General features: G+C 53.6%; 1 protein-coding gene and 1 long non-coding RNA gene across 7 annotated transcripts; one reads left to right on the top strand and one right to left on the bottom strand.

The window, feature by feature from the left end:
• Nucleotides 1–742: 742 nt before the first annotated feature.
• On the bottom strand, nt 743–15438 carry TAL1 (TAL bHLH transcription factor 1, erythroid differentiation factor). Of its 6 annotated transcripts, none has more exons than XM_072974498.1 (5): nt 14266–15112; nt 12496–12654; nt 8602–9042; nt 7250–7344; nt 743–4374 (listed from the first exon to the last, which is right to left on the bottom strand). In XM_072974498.1, exons 3-5 carry the CDS (start codon nt 9039–9041, stop codon nt 3920–3922), a joined length of 990 nt encoding a protein of 329 aa, XP_072830599.1. In that variant the 5' UTR covers nt 9042; nt 12496–12654; nt 14266–15112; the 3' UTR covers nt 743–3919. The 6 variants fall into 6 exon arrangements, with proteins under 6 accessions (XP_072830599.1, XP_072830600.1, XP_072830601.1 ...); XM_072974499.1 differs by having other exon boundaries at nt 14416–15112; XM_072974500.1 differs by lacking the exons at nt 12496–12654; nt 14266–15112 and adding an exon at nt 15363–15438.
• On the top strand, nt 8937–10553 carry LOC140700653 (uncharacterized). The gene is made up of 2 exons (XR_012079129.1): nt 8937–9413; nt 9754–10553. It is a non-coding gene; the product is annotated as an uncharacterized lncRNA (long non-coding RNA).
• Nucleotides 15439–20214: the final 4776 nt, after the last annotated feature.

Genomic DNA, 20214 nt, shown 5'->3' with positions numbered 1-20214 from the left:
ACATTCATCGTGGTTGTGTGTGTCGGTGTGGCTACTATCTCCCTGCTAGAATTTAAGCAACATAAGAACAGGGATTGATCTTGGTTTCCTTCACTGCTAGACCCCCAGTACTTGAGTAATATCTCGCCCGAGGTGGGGGCTCAATAAATATTTGTTAAATGAACGAAAGAAAGGATTGGTATTTTGTTGGGAATGCCTATCTGATCTACTGAGGTCCCTGAAATCCAACAGTCTGCAGGCAGAGGCCTCCCCAGAACCAGAGTCCTTGCCTCTGACCAGCATTCCCATTCCTGAGTCTCTACTCACGACTCCCAAAGCCTCAGCCTCTGTCCCTGAGCCCGTGTCAGATCCGCACCCTCAATCTCCCAGAGCAGGCAGGAGAGCAGCAGCCTTCATTGAGTCACTCAGGGACCTGGGACCCTCCTCTGGTGAGATCTTGATCTGTCCTGAGCCCACAATAAAAGCCATGGCCCCTGCCAAGGGGATGCAGATGGGACTCTCTGCCCTGAGATCCTGAGCCCAAAGTGTGGGTACACAGTGATGAGAAGAGGCCCCCTCCGTGAGTCCTGGCAGAGGGGAAAGAATGGAAACCCTAAGTGGGGAGCCTCGGGGTAGGAGGTGGGACCTCACCCTGGAAGGATGGCTGAGGCTTGAGCTCCCATGTCAGCAAGACAGGTCGGTGTGTCCTTCCGTGTCCCAACTCCCAGTCCTAGGGGTGCGACGTGCAAGCAAGAGTCCAGGCCCCTCTGTAAAACTTTTATTTAGAAATCTTCCCAATATATCCTTATATATATACACACATCACCACCACATGGGTTTTGTCGCTAAAGAGTCACACGCCCACAGTGCTGGCCTCTGGGCTGTACAAAGGACAAGGTACCTGGAGCGGTTACTCCTCTTCTGCAGAAAAATGCAGAGACCAACGCCACGCATCACGTACAGTACAACATCGACGGAAAGTGCTGGGCCCGCCCGCAGGGACGACGCGCTATGTACACGGGCCGGGGGCAAGCCTTCGGCGGGGGCCACGTACCATCCAAACCACAAGTACGACGAGACCACCCCCAAAGGCCGAGACAGCTGGCGGCTGACCAGAGATGCTGTGCCCTTTGTTCTGCTTTCGGGAAAGGATAAAGGTTGTACCATCTTGTTGTTTGCCACTACAAATAAAAGGATATGAATTTGTCTTAAGAGATGTGATTCCCTCCAGTCACTGACAATCATTTTTGTTCTCCTCCTGTTTTTTCATCTTTATATAGTTTCCCTTTTGTACAGATATTATTCTTGGATGGAGAATATTCGTGGGTGAAGAGGGGGCAGAGGAAGGAGAAGGGTGTGGTAGGGGAGAGGTGCTGGCAACGAGAATTAAAATCATGGACCTTGTCTACTTCTTAACAGAGACGTGAAGCTTTGCTCATCCCTACCCAGCCTGTTGTGGGTGGTTGTGTTCCTTTTTCCATATTCTGCTCATGTGCCCATGTCTCTTTTCCAGTCTCACTCCTGTGCCTCGCCTTGGCATGAGACAGAAATGAGATCAAGCTGGAGAAATGAGGATAATCTAGATAATTCAGGTGAAAGTGGTTTAGAACCTAAATGACCCGATGCTGTGCACTCAGGCAGACTGGCCCACTGCCCGGCTCCTGGACTTGGGATAGGAAACCCCACTGCAGGAATGATACTGAGGGCAACAGAGTTCCTCACCATCTCAAAATGCTTCTACTTTCATGATTCCATCCAGTCCACACCACAGCCCTAGGAGACAGGCCAAACCAGAGTATTTATGAGACACTGACAGAGAGAACTTTCCCAGGTCATACTGCAAGTCTGAGAGAAGAGGGAGCGGGAAGCTTGAGTCCCTGAGAGAATGTGTGACCCATCTCCTAAATCCCACCCACGTTGGCTCACTGTGGCCACTTTTCACTCCTAGGTCAAGTTAATCCACAAGGAAGCAAATGCAGCCTTAGGACTGAGAATAGGTGCTCAGTCTTTAAACAGATGGGATTCCCCACAGGAACTTCCAAAAATTAGAAGGGAACCAATCCTCATGTTCATCAAAATATGATGGAGAGGAGGCTGAAATAGGACAGAGAGTGCTACAAGGGTTACCCATGTTGCTCCCATCCCCAGGGACTGGACCTCACAACTTAAAAGGAAGTAGGCAGGGGAGAAGGGATCACTCCCCGGGTGCGTGTGGCTGTTCCCGAGGCCCCGCCACGGTGAGGGCAGGCCACCAGACTGAAGCCCACAACGTGTGAGGGCTTCTCCTGCCAGCAGCAGCAACGGTTCCTCCACATTGCTTTGGGCAGGGCAGAGCCAGAGCATCCTTCTCCCTCTGATCTCCAAGGCAGAGCCTGGTCAGAGCCGGCTGGGGTGACTGGAGGGCAGGTGACAGGTGTATAGGACTTGTGTGCAGTCTGTTCCATGGGCATGGGATGTGGGTCACAGGCAGGCCTCGCCTTAAGAAAACTACGTCCCACCACCTGGATTGACAGAGGGGATAAATGAAGGGGCAGTGGTCCACTCTACAAAAGGATTCTCCATTTTACCAAAGGACTTGCATTAGTACTTCTTTAAAAGATGAAGGATAAGGGTTTGATTTACAAAAATGTGATGTACAACTTGAGGTGGGGAGCACCCCGACTGCATTAAGCCAGCCTCCCATAAACACCCTTGATGACTGAAATCTGCACAATCAAGGGCTGTCGAAGGTTCTGCTAAGTGAATTCGCGTGTGTTTGGATCTCTGCCAGGGCCTGGTCTCTCACTGGGTTCCCTGGGCTCTAGAAGTAGGGCTGGATCCTGGGTCATATCAAGACCTAAAGATCCCACCAATAACTGAAGTCAAGCAAGATCCCAAATGCCAGGAACTCACAGGACAGAGTTCATGCCCGGTTCAGTTTCACAACACAGACCAGACCATCCGCAAACAGACATCCTGCCGCAGGAAGCTTCCTCTGAGCAGTAGGAGAACTCGAGATGGGGCTGCACCTCTACTCTGCACCAACACACACCCATCAGCACACTGGCATCTGCTCCCGCATGAACAGCAATGTGTCGCTGAGAACGCAGGCAGGTAGCTCTGAGACACCACGGTGACTTGAAGCCCACGTGTCCCAAACAGCTCGTGCTCAATTTCACTGTCAGCACATCTCCTGTCTCTGCCTTCGCACAAAGCCCACAGGACACGCTCACAGCTGCAGACTTGGTCCCCAGAGCCACAAGGATAAGGAAGGCAAGTCTCAGTGGGGAGAAGGCAGACCTTCAATCCCCAGGGAAAGAAGTAAGGGCTACTGTGGTTTCTGACTCTCTGGCCCAGCTAGTCGAGAGCAGGCTGTCCATTGGCTGTCTTCTTCAACCAGGCCCTGAAGAAGGCACCTCGAGGCTTGTGACCCTCTGCGGCAGCTGGCAAGCTGGATGGACCAATGTGGGCCTGGGTAAAGATGGGGCTCAAGAAATGGGCAGCTATCAGGTACCTATATTTGGACCGTGTGGCCATAAAAGCCACCCTAGCCAGCTTTGGAGGCATTAAAGGCAGGCAGAGGCTGCCAGACGCCTTGGGAAGGAACTGACCACCCAGGTCTCAGTGACGGCAGGGCCCCCATGCTCCAGGCCAAAAGCAGCGCCACTCGAGCCTCTTACTTGAGAAGCCTCAGGGATTTGGAAAAGGGGGAAGACCGTGCCGTCTTCATAAAAAGTACCTACCACTTTGCTCCATTTTTCTTTTCTCCTAGTGAGGCAGGAAACAGGATATCCAGCCCCAGGGGCGGTTAGGACTTTTCAAAGTTCAGACATCAGGGAAAGCTCATCAAGTCCACACCCTGCTTCAGAGCTGCCCAGTCCTCACCCCACCTGCCCTGAAGCCCATGGTCCCAGCAGCCGAAGGGCAACCTCCCAGCTGGTCCTGGGTGGTTGCAGACCCATCACCGAGGACCGGCTCCATCAGCGGCGGGCAGCATGGCAGGATGGAGGCTGCGGGCCGTGTGCTTGGGTGCCGGCTCTTCTGTGTAGCTGTCCGGGCTGGCTGCCCCGTCCAGGGAGCTGCCACAGCTGGAGTTCGGGGAGAGAACGTCCTGCAGGAGGTCATCTGGAGGCGCACTGCCCCCTCCCCCCGCACCCCCTCCGCCAGCCCCCACCACAGGGTCCTTGCCAGGCTTGGCCCGCTGGGTGCCCTCCTCCTCCTGGTCATTGAGCAGCTTGGCTAGGAAGTTGATGTACTTCATGGCCAGGCGGAGGATCTCGTTCTTGCTGAGCTTCTTGTCCGGGGGATGCGTGGGGATCAGCTTGCGGAGCTCTGCGAAGGCCCCGTTCACATTCTGCTGCCGCCATCGTTCCCGGCTGTTGGTGAAGATACGCCGCACCACTTTGGTGTGGGGACCTGGGGGCATGAGGGCAAGGGTTAGGAGAGGGGGCTCGAGATTCCCCAGGGCATCTTCTCCTGTGGGGAAGAAGAGAAACCATCCATCGGAAAACTTGGGAAACCTAGAGTGCCTTCTTTCCTTTCACTCAGAAAACTTACTCATCCTTCAAAACCCCATTCATGTTTCTTCCTCTCTGAGAACTTCCATCAATCCCTCCGGACAGATCTAACCAATCACTATGGCCCTATAAACCTTTAATTCCCATTACTGTTGATTGTTTCCATGCTTGTCTCCTTCTCTGGGCTGTGAGACATTTGAGGACAGGAACCATATATCATTGATTCATTCATTCATTCACTTGGGCCAAGAGGCCATACAGTGCTAGTTAGAAAGACGAACTCTGGAGCCAGACTTTCTGGGCTCAATTCCTGACTATTACTCTCTAGATGGTGAGTCTGGGCAAATTCCTTAAACTCTCCATGCCTTAGTTTTGTCATCTGTAAAATAGAAATGATACTAGTGACTCAAGTCATAAGATTGTCATGTGGATATAACAACCAACCCAGGAGAGTTACTTAAGGCAATACTGCCTCCAATCAAACATTCAAAAAATGCTAGTTATTATTATCCATTCATCGGTTATTTACTGACAACCACGCACTGTGCTAGGCACTAAGAAATAAAGGTAGACAGGACAGAGTTCTTGCCCTCATGGAGCTTACATGTTCCTGGGGTAAGAGATGATGAACAAGCAGGAAACACATAAGCAAAAAAGAGCAAAGGTAAATAAAAGATGGAAAGGAGCTACCCAACATGGAAAGTTGTGTATGCAAGAAGCCATCACCTAAGACCCACGGACTCACTTCACAGCCAAGGAGACTGGGGCCAGGTGGGAGGGAAACTTTGCCTCCATGACCCAGCTCATCTGTGCTGCCACTTGCTGCTTGACCATCTCTCTTTCTCTATCTTACAGGTCCACACACACCTATACACACACACACACACACACACTCATATACATATACATAACCACATCATGTTTTCCCCAGGGAAGATCACTCATCCTCTGCCCTCAGTGCCTCAGAAACAGTCTTTTCAAACCCCCGCAGGCCCCAGCCCAGCTGACTCTTTTTGCTAAAGGCCAGACCCAGGCCGGGAAAAGCACAGCACACCCTCTGGGCAGTCCTACCCTAGGCACCTCCAAGGAAGTAAATTGCTATTCTCCCAGCTCCAGGCCAGACAGAGGGGAGGCCCTCAGCTGTGCCACTGGGAGGACCAGTCCCTGCTCCATGGCTGCTGCCTGATCTTCAGGGAGTGCCTGTGTGGGGAGGGGCATCACAGCTGCTGTCACGGCAAGAGGCGAGACAGACTTTCCCGAGCCAGGCCCTAAAAGCACTCTACCCGACGGTGCTCCTTCCACAATCTGGGAGGAAGCAGTTATCCTCCCCACTTTACAAATGAGAAAACTGAGGCCCAGAAAAGTTTAGCCACAGGAATCCATATCAAGTCCTGACTATAGACCTTGTGTTAGTTCTACTTTTAGGGACTCTTTTTGGTTAAATCTCTTGATTTCAAAGTCCTGTGGACACATCCTGCACCCCGCCCTCCCTGTCACCTCCCTGTCTATTCCTGTCTGGTCCTTCCCAGAAAACTACCTACTTCTCCACATCTTTCACTTTCCTGAGTCCGTCCATCCCTCCACATCCTCTGTCTCTCTCTGGCCAGGCACTGAGCAGATGCTTGGTGAATATTGGCATCATTTATGGGTAATGGTCTCTCTACACTCCTGCACTCCTCCCAAACCCCTGCTCTTTGCTCCCCCTCCTCCTCCTCTGTGCCTGATTTCTCTCATCTCTGCCTCTTCCCTGGAGAATTTCAGGGTTGGTCTTGCCTGCTTCCTGTTTGGTACACCTGCCTCCTGTCTCTAACCTAGCAGCACTGACACTCCAACACCCTTCCCTCTCAGCCCTACACCCCTGTGCCCCAGGCTGTTAGGTCTTTTGATGTCTGTTCCTTGTCCAGGTGCTAGCCCTCCTCCTCTCCAGAACACCCCTCTCACCAGCAGTTTGCAGAAATCCCAGTCTAGCTCCAAGGCTTTTGGTGCCCTTCCTACAGGTGCGCCAGGCTCCAGCTGGTCGGAAGCACTGGGAGCTCCAGGAAGTCCCTCTTCTCTGGAGAGCTTCTCTCCTGCCTCCTGGTGCTGGGCCCCAATTACTACATCTGGTCAACCTTGGGAAGCGGGAGGGAGTCCCCCAGATTTCCCACTCTTCGAACTCCTTCCCCCAAATTCAGGGCCAAAGACTACTCTGGTAGTTCACATAAGCAGTGCTGAGGCCCTTCTGGGGGAAGGAAGGGAGCAAGGCAGAATCTCTGATGTCAGGAAGGGAGCTCCAAGTCTCTGGTAAAGGGGACAAGAGGGCCTCACTTTGTAGGGATCTGGGACAAGATCCTTAAAGGTGCAATTTCAGGTAGGAAGCAGACTCTGGACTTCAAAGAGGACTTGGGAAGAGGTACAAAGAATCCCTGAGGGCCACTGCTCAGAGGCAGGGGGCTACATGTGTTTCTGCTCTTCCCCCACGATCCTTGCCAAGTGTAGGGAGAGAGCTAAAGTGGGGGCTACAACTGACCCTGGAGGTCTGGGCTAAGTGCCACAATATGCCCTTACTCCCAAGTCCCCTCTCCCCAGGGTTGTGAGTGTGGCAACTGCCAGCCCCACCCATGACCTGCCCTGGTCCCAGGTCAACAGAGTGAGGACTTTGACAGCTGCGGAGTCAAGAGAGCTTGCCCATCTAAGCGAGATACCTAGGGAGTAGTCCCCGAGGATCCTTCCTTCAGGGGCTCTAACAGCTTAAGGGAGTGAGTACATGGTGGGGGAGGTAGACTCAGACTCACCGTCAGCAATCTCCATCTCATAAGGGGAGGGTCTCCTCTTCACTCGGTTGTTGGTTGCAAACATAGGGAAGGCATCTGGCTCCCCAAAGAACCCACTGTGGGAGGGAGCAGGCAGATCACAAGATCACAAGTGGGTGGAGGGCAGAGAGAGGCTCCATACCCATCCTCCCCCATGCCCTTGAGTCCCCGTCCCCTGGAAAAACACAGCAACCTTGGGCCCTTCACACCTGAACTGGTGCCTGGAAGGGACATGAAACACACACACACACACACACACACACACACATCAGAGGTGAACACATGGAGCAAACACAAAAATGAACACACAGCCCACAGACATACTCTTCTCCCCGCTACAAGCACACAGTCCACAGATACCTCCATTCCCAAACAGGTGCTCCCACAGGCAGACATGGCCTTCACACCTGCAGGTGTGCAATTCCTACATCACATCAGGGCAGGCATGCTGTCCCCTCCACATAACCTCACCCCCACCTTCACCTCCACCAGCCCCATGGGGCGGGTGGACCAGCAATAGACAGGAAACCCTGACTCAGCCCCACTGACATGCCCCCTTCAACACCCACTCTGGACTGACTCTCCACAGCTGCTTTCTCCAAGTCTTCCAACTCACCCACTGCCCCACATTGTCTCTCTCTGCCTCGTCTTCCTGTCCCCACCCCAACCCTGCCTCCAACTCTCCACCATCTCAGTGGCCCCAGCAGGGAAATGGACACCCTCACACCACAGGGAGTCCAGGCTCCAGGCCAGAGATCACTGCTACGGGCAGAGGGGCTCAGGAGAGGAGGGAGGGCTCCATTCCCCGCAGCGGGAATTCCCTGGCGAGGAGATTCAGAGGAGGGAGCCCTCGCTCAACCACCCTGGGGTGCACATCTCTTACCTGTTCACGAATGGCTGCAGCTTCCAGAAGAATTTCTCAGCGGAGCGCATTCAGACACACTCTTGCCTCCTACTCACACTCACGAGACGACTCCTGTCCCCGCTCTCGCCACCACCACCACCAAGCAGCACCCCCAACGCTTCTGCTCACGCCCACCACATGCCTGCACTCCCCCTCCTCCGCTTCCACACTCCGTGCACGCCGCAGCCACAAGGCACACCCGCACACTGACCCCCGCGTGCACACACACTCACACTGGCAGGGGACTCCTTCCTCACTCACACGGGGGCTCCAGCCTAGGCTTTTCCGCCCGCGGGTGTAAAACCTCCCCCTCTCTCCGCGCGCTCAGCCGCACCGCCCGGCGGGGAGGAGGGCGGCCGGCTCCCGAAGTACAGCAAGGGAGCCCCGGTGCCCGCGCCGCCCGCCCAGCCGTCCCTCCCGCCGGCCTGACCTGCCGAGCGAGGCCAGAGGCTGGCCGAGGCTGTAGAGCAGCGCGCGGCCGGGGGCGGCGGGGGCCGCCAGCGCGGGCGGGCTCAGCTGCACCATGCGGCCGTCGCCGGGCAGCTCCGCGGGGGCCGAGGCGGGCGCAGGCGCGGGCCCTGGAGGTCTGCACAGCTCGGTGGTGGGCACCCGATGGCGCGCTTCGGCCGCCGCCGCGTCGCGGCCCTTTAAGTCTCGCGCGGCGCCGCCCCCACCGGCGGGGCCGCCCCCCGGGCCGCCGCGCGCGCCCAGCTCGATGGTCGGGGGCTCCGCGGGGGCCGCTCGGCTCGTCTCCTTGGCGACGCCGTTCAGCAGGACCAGGTGCGGGGGGGCCATGCGGGCCTCGGCCGCGTCCCGTCCCTCTAGCGAGGGGTCACTGCGTGCCGCCTCGCTGGGCGGCCGCTCGGTCATCCTGCGGGCAGACAGACAGACAAGCGGACGCCCGCTCTGACCACCGCCCCCAGCCCACACACGTGGGGTGGGGTCGGGACGGGTTGGGGGTGGGTGAAAGGCAGAGAGAGAAACCCACGCACCGCCGAGCCCTGAGAAAAGGCGGACAAACTTAGCGCCACGTGCACACACATCCATCCACCCGCGATGCTGGGGCGAAAAGGAAATGGGGTCTCTGCTTTGGAGGAAGAGGGGAGGGTGCCTGGGAGACACAGGCACTGAGGACAGGAAGGACAGAGATGGAGAAGGACAACAGAGACACTGGAAGAAAAGGAATACAGCCGGCCAAAGAAAAACAGAGTGGAAAAAAGGAGGAAGGAAATGTAGAAAGAGGTGAGAAAGAAATATCACCCCGTGCCCCTTCTCAGGCCGCAAGGGAAGAGGAGGGAACAAATCCCCCACCAAGTTCTCCCCACCACCCCTTTTGGTTTTGGCGGGGCAACCTGCTGCACAGAGGTGGAGTGCTTTTTGAACCTTACTTGCCTCTCAGTGATACCCGCCCCCAGCCTACCATCACACACATACACCCAGAAACCTGGTGAGGGGTGCTAGAGGGATCAGAGCTGGCAGAAAATTATCGGGAGGAACCAGCTCTCCCTTTTAACACATATTCAACACCCTTGCAGGGGGGGTGTCCGTCTATACTCAGTAAATCGACCTGTATTCTGTGCAGCCACTGGAAACCCCAATGGCTCTTTACTCCCCCAGGGACCAGAGATGGAACAACAGGAAGGGAGGATGATCCAGGCCCTACTTTCCTGCACACTCTACCTCCTTCTGCTCAGTTGGACTCAGAAGTGAGGTGGGATCTAGAAGAGAAGACTGCTCAACCGCTGAGGCGTGTGGAGCCAGGACATTCAAAGGGTGCTCCTGAGACACTGCGGTCTGGGCTCCCACTCACAAGTGGGGGGGGGGTGTCATGAAGGCCCCTGAACTCCTCCAGCACTCTCCTTTCCCTCTCTTCTGCCTCCGTGTTGTCCTCTGGGAAATAGGAGGAATACTTCATTTATACATTTAAAAGCACTGTGCAAATGCTCAAGTAAACATTATTACTGACAGAGAGACTGGGCCAGCAAGGGGACTGCCTTGACCAAGGTCACATTCGCCTGTTTGCCACAGAGTGGGACCAGAACTCCCATCTTGCTCTGTCTTTGTTACCTTCCCATATACATCTTCCCATATATACCACCCCCTCAACCCAAGGACACTCCTCTACTCCACAACCATACTCCAGGGTGACCCCAGGCAGAGGCTCCACTCCCCACTACTGCTCCCTCCAGTTCTTCCATAACCCTACCTTGGTGCTGGTGGAGCCAACCTCCTCTCACACCCCCGACCTGGCATGAATGATAATGGAAAAACTAAGAGCCTCTGGGTCCAAATGTGGAAATGCTTATGAGTTGTTTTAATAAAAAAATATATATATGTATGTATATAATCAACTCGACAGGTTTCATAAAATGTTCAAAATAGTTTCTGCTGTCGGAATTATATAATCGGGGTATTTTGTAGCAGAAAACAAATACAGAAAAATCCAACTCAGCCCCAAGCAGAGTCTATCTAATCACTCATGGCAGCCATTCTGCCACTGTACCCGTTCTGAAAGGGAGTCAGCCTGGGAACCATCCTCCCACCCCAGAAGAGAGTCAGGACCTTCTGAAACCTCCTCCGGAGCTACTCAATTGCTACCAGACACACAGCTGATAGAGAATCACCATTCAGATTATGCTCCTGCCCTGGGTCTGCCAGCCCCATGGGCTCTTCCCGGAAACAACAAAATTCCCCCAGACCTGGTGTACCCACGCTGCAAAGGCAGTGGGTCTTCAACACTTCATTAGAAGTGAGTTTACAATTATGGTGGAAACAATAGATCTGTATCCATAGAATGGGACTGCCAAGACACTGCAGCCACTAGAAATGCACCAGAGGTATACCAGTGGAGACCTCTTGACTCTGCTGCAACAGTGAAATGCACTAGAAATAGACCAACCTCTGGTGAAATATACAGGCCTTAAGAGGCTGGCTCCCTACCTTACTGTCCCCAGATACCGATACCTTTGTGCGCCCAGTGACATGTGCTTCAGGCCCAGCTTGTAACTGAGTGACAAACAGTTCACTCTGCAGTTGCCAGAATGAGCTCAAGCTCTCCTTAGGACACATTTATACCTTCTGATTAATTCCGTGGCTTTGAGTAGAAGCAGGTCCCCATAGGGCAAGGGGAGATGAGTTAACTTGGGCCCCAAATGCCCTCTCCAGATGCTTATAAATATCTATATGTCTAACGCTTCCCATGAGAAACCTATGATTGGTCCCCAGGGTCTGCGGTCAACCTCGCCCCACCCCTCCCAGGACCTCAGGAAAACCTGGTTCCTTCTGCAACCAGGATCACCCAAGCCAGGGGTCTAGGCTCCCAAGGAAGCCAGTAGAGAATTCACAAGTACTTTCGGTGGTCAGTGACTAAACCCCATCACATGGCTTCAGTTAAGATTATTGAAAGGAAAGCCTGAGTGATTTTTGTTTATTTGTTTTTATTGGGGAAAATGAGAGAAGTGGGAAGAAAATTTCTAACCCAACAGCACCAGACAATTTGACCATTACATCTCCTCTTTGTGCAGCCAAGACGCAGCTCACAGCCCCTTACACCGGCTCCCCATCTCCTGTTGCCAGCCTGTCAGAACATTTCTGTGTGTGCCTGAACAAGACAGGGGAATCCAAGAGCTACTGGGGGACAGGCACTCGGTCTCCTGGAGCTTCCAATTCCCAGCTAGGAGAATTTCTTATAGGAAAACAGCCTCCGCCATGTCCCGGCCAAAGGCACCGCCTTAGACCCAGACTCCTGTCCCTCATAATGCATCCACCCCCTGGGGGAGCCCCAAGCCTTCACAAGTCTGCAGGAGAACCAGAATCGCCAGTGAACAGAACCACTTGCCCGCTGCTACTGCTGCTGGAGTGGAGGGGTGTTCCTGCATGGCCCACCCTAGATCTTAGACCTGGTCAGGACCCACCCGAATTGGGACGGCGTTAGCCAGGATGGCTGCGGCCTTCTTCCTGCCAGAGTCCAGCGTGCGCAGCCTGCACTATGCCTGCACTACCCGGATATAGCTGTCCCAAAGTTATGAGCCTTGTGAAATGTCCGCAGAACCAAGACAGAGGGGAGTGGCATGGGGAACTAAGTCAAACTAGCTGTTTTTACTAAGGATTGAAAAAGGAAAGGGCTCTTCTGGAAGCCACAGTGGCACAGAGGCCACAGTCAGCGGCAGAGCCAGATGCCAGATTCACAGCTCTGGGTTCGTCCTCCCCTCCCCCTCCCCAATCTGAGACTGAACTGTCCTCTGTCCTGAGCTTCCCCACCCCAGGCCAGACCCCAAGGCCTTCCTGGTCACTGTTTCCACCAATAGGTTCCCCTCAAACTCACCTGGGGCATATTTAGAGAGACTGGCCCCTCTAAATAGGATCTCCACTCCTCCGGCGGAGAGGGACAGGAGCTGAGGTCCAGGTTGTGGATGGGGGTCCTTGCTTTCCCCCTTTCTCGCAGAAAGACCGGCAGTTAGGCCACGGTGTGGTCCTGGGCGGTCTGCCGCGCCCAAAGCGAGTTTCCAGGAAAGATGGGGGTGGAGAGAAAGAGGGAGGGCGAGAGGGAGGGAGAGAGAGAAATGGGGGTCAATGGCTGGGAATTACCTCATGTCCTTGCCAACCAGCCCAGGGGATCACCAATGCCAACAGCTTTCCACCCCTAACCTGCAGGTGTTTGAAGCCTCCCCGACCCTGTACCCCGATAAAAAAGAACCCTACACCTGACCAATCAGGAATAACTATTTAGTCCAACAACAACAGCCCTGCCGCACACTGCCTGGAACATTATCGCACTCTCCAACCGGGATGTCTGGCTCAGTGTGGCTGTTTGTTTCTAAGCACTGACTCGTCTACTCGCTTGGCTCGGGAATCGAGTCAGGCTGGAGCTGTGGCCACAGCGCGGAGTCGTCCGCAACCTAGCCTGGTGGGTAGGGGGATGCCTGTCCTAAAAGGGGAATCTAGTCTTTAGACCCTGGTCGGTGGAACAGAGTCCCCAAGGCCTCCATTGTCCATGACCCCCCACCTACCCAACTCCAGCCCAAAGCGAAACCAGAACCCAATTCCAGAGTCTACTTTCCCGAAGGGATACAGTCTGAACGGCGCAGATTCGAGAAAACTGGGGGGACAGGAGAGATCTCTGATCTATCGACGTCCCTTTTTTTCTTCATACTTATTAAGGAAAAAAGGGGGGGATAGAAAAGAAAGAGCCCTCGCCTTTCCCTCAACCATCCCTACAAAAGATTTTCGATTTTTCGGGGTTCAGATCGGCCAAGCAGGGGAGAATTCTAGTAATTCCTTGCAGCAATAAACAAGGAAAAGAGAGAAGGTAAAAATAAAGCCAATACCACTTCTCAGGATGTAGCGATAGAGAAATTTAGGTGGCCTTTTTTTTCCTCCGGAGGTTTTTGTTTAATTTGTTTTGCCTAAATCGTCCAGTTTATAGTCACACATCGAAGTCTTGGATAAACTGCATAGGCTGCCTCCTTTTTGCCCCAGCTTTAGTGTAAATATAGTGATAATTCTTCCCTGCGGTTTCAATCCAATGAGGGAGATTTTCTTTCTCCTCTTTTAATCCAAATGGGGGGAGGGGTGAGAACAAGGAGGAATTGGTCATTCCTGGTGTCTTACGTCGGGGTTAATTTTTGCTTTAGGATGGAGCTTCTGTGTCCGTCCCTCTCCATTTTCTCTCCCTACCCTCAAACCCAGCAACTTAAAAAACAGTGCTGGTGGGGAAAAACCTGTGCTGCTTTGTTATCCGCTACAAAGAAGCTAAAAGGGACAAGCTGTTTCGCTTCTGGACGATGATTTTAATTAAAGATGATGATAATGATGATGACATTAGCAACCACCGTAACTGGCAAAACAAAATATTTTCTTCCTCCGGAGCTAAGGCAGCATTGACCCCATCCCTCCATGAAGACTGGCCCCGGTCATCGATGTGACGGGTACCAGACCCACACGGGAATGTCGCTCACCGGGGAAGGGGTTGGGAAAATGTTCCTTGGAGATGATCCCTAGGGTCCCCACCCGAGGCGCGAGGCCTGGAGAATGCGCTCATTGTCTTTTCCAGGCCTCTCGCGCAGACCCCGGCGGCTGTACCCGTGAAACTGACCAGAAATGGACGAAGCCTGAGTGCCGCGGGAACCGAAGCGGGCGGCTACCGGCTTGAAGGCGCGGGCCTCCGCGAGCGCTGCTCAGCTTCCAGCCTGGAAGAGCCTCCCGCTAACTAACAGACCCCTCCAACACCGAGGCACAGACTGACCTCCAGACAGAGCAGCCGCCGATCCGGCTCCGTCTGCCCATTCAAGCCAATACTGGCTTCCGAATACATCATAATTTGGAATAAAATGTGAAATCCCTCTCCCCGCCCCCATGCCGCCTCCTCAACTAGCGCTTCCATCTCTTGTTTGCTCGCCCTCCCTTCCACCCCCCAGCGATTTACAAATGCACTTCCAGAGGACACTAGCACACAAGCATACAACCCGGTGCGGACAGGGCCACAGGAGGTCCATCCCCATAGAAGGGAAGCAAACTAAGCACAGCCTAACACTGCCGCACAAGCAGACTGGGTCAGGCCCCAACATTGTCCAGCGGGACACAACGAAATCGGTCAAACGCAATCGCTCATGGACGCACAATCCACCGTAGTCAGGAATACACACGCCTAGCACGACAACGAAAGCACCTAAACACAATCGCAAACGTCACGCAACCCAACACACACAACCAGACCCATGTCGAGAAGGCAAACGAGCATAATTATATACAACGATGAAAACGCAGAAGAGCCTCAAAGAATCCAAATCTACATATCAAACAGCGCAGACACCATCACAGTTTGGACACACAACCTATCGCCAAGAAGACCACACTCGGAAGAAGTCAACGTTGCGCCACAGCTCACACACGCACTCTCACAATCCCACCGCATGCACACAACCACCAAGAAGAAATGAAAACCAACCACCGCCTCGCGCATTTCTGTATATTGCGTAAGGAAAAGGGGAAGGAAGGAAGAGAGTCTCCAAGGCGGGAGGGGCAGCGGCGGCGAGCGCAAGGGCGTCCGTGGAAAAAGCCCCCCATCGAAAGAAAGCGAAGGAAAAGGAACGAAATCTCCTCTGCGAGCGGGCAAAAGAAGGAGGAAATCGATGGGGAATTCCGTGGGAGGTTGCGGGTTGCCTTCCCCCAGAAAAAGGCCAGAATGCTCACGTTTTGCCGCTACGGGGGGACGCGTGTGGCCATTTTGAGGCCTGGTCCTTAGTGCCGAGCCCTCCCCCCGCCCCGTCCCCCGCCCGCGCCGCGCCGCGCCCGGCTCCTCCACCGCCGTGCTCTAATCCCGCTCACGTTCTAGGCCTCGTTAGCATGGGCCGAGGCGCGCGGGGGCCGTGTGCGCCGCGGAGATAAGGCGCTGCCGCGGGTCCGCTCGCCCCCGATAAGCGCCTCGGCCATTATGGGGCCAAATGATTCATTTTAATTTGGCAATTTCACCGGAGGGAGTGGGGACTGGTTGCGCGGCTCTGGGACCGGCTCCGGAATGCGCCGCGGAGAGAGAGTTGGGCGCTCTGTCTAGGACCCAGCAGGTCCAGCCTTATTACGCATCCCGAGGCCTCTGGGAAACCCGGGTTCCCCACAACCTCAGTCCCTGGCCTTCTCGACACCTTTCTTCAGAAACTCTCACCCCAGCAAGACCACACCACCAAAACCATCACTCTCAACGCTTCCTTGCCCCGCATCCATTCATCGTAGGGTCCTGGTTACCAAGATTTCAATGGGCAGTTCCTCTTATCCCAGAAAACTCCCCAGCTCCCGATGCCCTCCCCCTTCAACCCGGGCTCTTTTCTGCTCTAAAATGGAGCCTGCTTGCCTGAATGATGGGACACAGGTCACATCCAGGGGCTGTATGGAGACAGGGCTGATGTCAACGGACAGATTAAAATGTCCATTCTAGTGGGTTTCAGGCTGAGCCCAGAGCCAAAGAACATCCCTCCCCTCATAATTTAACATTTTAATCTCCTACTGAAGCACTGTGCAAATATTAACTCATTTAGTTCCCATAAACGATCTTAAGAGGTTGGTGCTATTATTATCAATTTACAGATGAGGAAATGGAGGCATAGAGAGTAAAAGTAACTTCCCCAGCGTTACATATCTAGTGAGTGGTGGAGCCTGTGTTGAAAGCAAATTGGGCACCAGGGTCCTCTCTGGAGCCCAGCTGATGAAGAAGTGAAGCTAGAGCCCTGGCTTGGAGGAGGGATCTGGGCTCAGCTCACTGCAGGAGCCAAGATCTGTACTGTGGCCTAGAAATCTGGGTTCAGTGAGGGGTGGGCAATCAGTTCAGTCAATAGAGGGTATCTGGGTTCATTCTTTTATGATGGAGGCTCAAATATTGCAAGTCACTTAGCTCTGAACCTTAGTTTCCTCATCTCTAAAATGGGGAGATAACACATACCTCAGAGAGCTGATGTGAGGTATATAAGATGATCTTTAAAAGGTGGGGAGGGCAATGACCTATCGAACCTTGCCCAGCCCAGAACCCAGGGTGACATTGTATGCACTTGTGCAGGAGTTCTAGTTATCATTTTAGAGAAGGAAATTAAGTCACAGGGAGATATGACTTGGCCAAAGCTACAGTGATCTAGAGGAAAAGCCAAGACCCAAACTCAGTCATCCAGTTCCCAGTCCACAACTCTCCCCACCATGCAAGGCTGCTTTGTCCTTCCAGCATTTTGGTTTTGAGGTCCTTTTGGAATCTGAGAATTCACAGACTGAGTCCCCCAGTCAAGGACTGAGCCCAGAGTGTGGTCGAAGTCTGAGTCCTGGCCTCTCTTCACCATCAGGTGACTCTCAGTGAAGATACAGTTAATTCAGTGTAGCCTGTCCCCTCTGTTCCTCTTGTGCGGTTTGGTGGAAGTCAGGGTACCATGTGGATACCAGTAACTTTTACAAAATCTCATAGGAGAAGGGCTACCCATGTCTTGAGAAAAAGTACCTAATTCCTGGACTTGCCACAGGGCCTCTGCTGGCTCAGCCACACCAGCTGCTCAGCAGGGACCCAGAGGATGGGCCTCTGTGGTGTGTTCAGTCCCATCTCTCACTCTCTTCCCATGGCTCCAGCCCCACTTCACCCACTGTTATCAAATCCAACTTACCCTCCATTGTGTATCAGCTTCTGCCTTACTGTCCTCTGCCTCTCACATCTGTCCTTCAAGATCCAGCCTTTCTGCCCCTTCCTTCTTGAAGCCTCTCTGCAAAGGAGGGTGGAGGGGCTGGGGGTGTGGAGGGGGTGGTTGGCTTTCATTTCTCCCTCCTCTGGTCCTTGTTGCCTTTTCTTGGCTGCATCACTTAATAGAAAGAGAGGAAGTCATATAACTCTGAGTTTAAAGCCCAGCACTGCCACCCTTGGGCTGTGGCACCATTGGACAAGTCATTTCACATCTCTGAGCCCCTGCAAAAAGGGAGAGCCCAGCCAGGGAATGCTTCTCTGAGAACTGATGCCTGGACTGAGATCGGACAGTGGGTTCTGAGGGGTGAGTAGAAGAGTGAGTATTGAGAACTTTCCAGGTGGGCCAAAGGCTGGAGCAGAAAGGCTTGAAGTTCATGAAAGAAACAGAGAAGTCTATTATGGGCTGGAGCAAGGCTGTGAACAATTTAAATAATTTGTGATGGAGGGAACCCTAGGGGGTATAATGTTTAATACAGAATCAGATTTGCTTTTCTAGAAAGCCCGTTGGCTGAAAGGTGGAGAAAGAGTGTGAGGGGGCAGGAATGATGTGGGGAGACCAGTTTTGAGGCCAATGCTGTGGTCCAGGGAAGACGGATTGGAGTGCAGACAAGGGTGCTAGCAGGAGAGATGGCGAGAGGCAGATACAGGTGACATGTGTTTAGGATACAAAATTGGTTTGTCAGAACTGAGTTTGGGGGGTGAGGAGGAAGCAGAAATCCAGGAAACCTCTGGGTTTCTGGCTGTATTTGCCTAGATGGGAGCTTGTAAGCCAACTGGCATGGGGAGGGATTCTGCATTTGGTTTTGAATTTCTTGAGTTTAGGTGCCCTGATGCCCTGGAGGCACAAACAGGCTGCTGGATTATTTTACAGGACATTAAATGACCTGCCGGGCACCCCAAGGCTGAGGAGAAGGAACAGAGACCTGCAAGGCTTTTGTCAGCACCGCAGCAGGGAAGAGGTGACATTCCCCAACCCCCTCTATTAGCGAAGCTCCAGATACTGACAGTCTGGCAGCTATCCTGACCTGTCTCCCAACCCTCCCATCCCCCGCCCCCCTCCCCCGCCTGGGGATGGGGGCTTGTGACGTCTACACCCTCCCCCCTTCGCGGTTTCCGACGGTCGGTGGAAAAACGGAAACTGCGCGCTGAGCGGGGCGCCGCCCGAAATAGCATCTGGTGCCTGTCGGTCAGCGCGCTGTCCGAGTGTCCAGGAGCAAGTGACGCTGCCCGCGGCCCCGCCAGGAAATGCCACCCCTCCTCCGCCCGCACCAGAGGGAGCCCTCGAGCGGGCAGGAAACCTGGAGCGCCTGGGCTGGGGATGTCGAGCGGGAGGGGACGTGGGGACCCAGACTGGTCCTCTGGAGTCTGATCCTGAAGCGGAGCAGCCTGGAGAGAAGAGCTTAGCCTGGTTTGGGGACTCTGGGGCTTTGGGCCAGGGGTCCGTGGTCGTCGCCACTCTGAGCTGTCCCTGACCCCACCAAAGGCCGAGTTCTTCCTAAACCCCTAAATTTGAGGCTTTAAATTTTTTTTAAGTGTTTCTGCCTGCCCTGTCTTTGGGTGCTAGATGATCTCTGAGCTTTCTCCCTGAGCTTGTCCTCTGGAGGGATGCGATGTATATGTGCACTGTGAGTAGCCACGTTTATTTTCAGTGCATTTATATAGTGGTGCTATGTGCCCCGTACTGTTCTAAGCACTGCATAAATATTAATTCAGTTATCCTTGCAACAACCCAGCGAAGTAGGAACCACTGTTACCTCCATTTTGTAGGTAAGCCAATTGAGGCACAGAGAGGGTGAGTGACTTCCAGAGACCACACAGCAGGTAAGTGGTGGAGCCAGGTTTCACACTGCTGCCAAGGACAGTCTGGCTTCAGGCTGTGCTGCTTCCAAGGAGCTGCAGAACAAGTACAACAGTCAGTCAATCCTGAGTTCCCGCCCTGTGCCCCCACTTGCCAGCTGTATGTTTCTAGGAAAGTTACTTACTATCTGAGATTCACATTCCTCATCTGTAGAGGGGAGATGATAATTGTCCAGACATCATACAGTTCTTAGGATTATTTTGAATGGTAAAAATGCCAGTTTGAGGAGATGTCATTGTTTCTCCCTCCTACTTGCATATGGCCATTGTCTCCATTTTTGTCCCCATTCCTTGCCCTGGAAGAACCCTTGCCCCATCAGTAAACATGCCTGAGCCCAGAATTCCAAGCCTGAGACGTGGGGAGAGTTGTCTCTGTGCTTCCAAACCCCAGCAGTGCCATCACAACACTCGGGGATGGAAAGGACTTCACTCTAATTCACTAGTTCTCAAAGTGGACCACATCATCATCTGGGAACTTGTTAGAAAATTCTCAGGCTTCACCCCAAGTTTGCTAAGTCAGGAACTTGGGAGTGAGGCTCAGAAATACGTGTTTTAAAAGAATGACCAGGTGATTTCTGATGTGCACAAAAATCTGAGAATCCCTGCTCTGGTTTACAACCCTCATCTGTCACAAAGGCCAACGTAGAGGAATTCAATGTATAAAGAAAGCCTTGTGCTTCCGAAGGTTTTGAAGCCATTTCCCTTTCCCTAACCTGTGCTTCTTACAAGAGCACCCAGAAAACCAGAGCTGCTCCCCTGAATTATGGTGCCAATAGAGCCTAGGTGCTGTCCTCACAGGCAGAGAAGTCCACACAGCCCTGCCAACAATGGTTTTGCTCCCAGAAAAGGACAGAAGAATATGGGTGCAGCCACCTACCCTTTGGCCAGCAAATGGTTGCTGGTGGTCACCCAGATGGGGCCCTGGCCCTTGTGTAACATAACTACTTGTGGGTGGGACCCCTGAATTGGTGATGAGAACTA

This window comes from Vicugna pacos, chromosome 13, assembly GCF_048564905.1.
Source record: "Vicugna pacos chromosome 13, VicPac4, whole genome shotgun sequence".
NCBI classification, from domain to species: Eukaryota; Metazoa; Chordata; class Mammalia; order Artiodactyla; family Camelidae; genus Vicugna; species Vicugna pacos.
The sequence above is the reverse complement of the archived record's forward strand: the minus strand, read 5'-3'. Positions and strand labels throughout refer to the sequence as shown.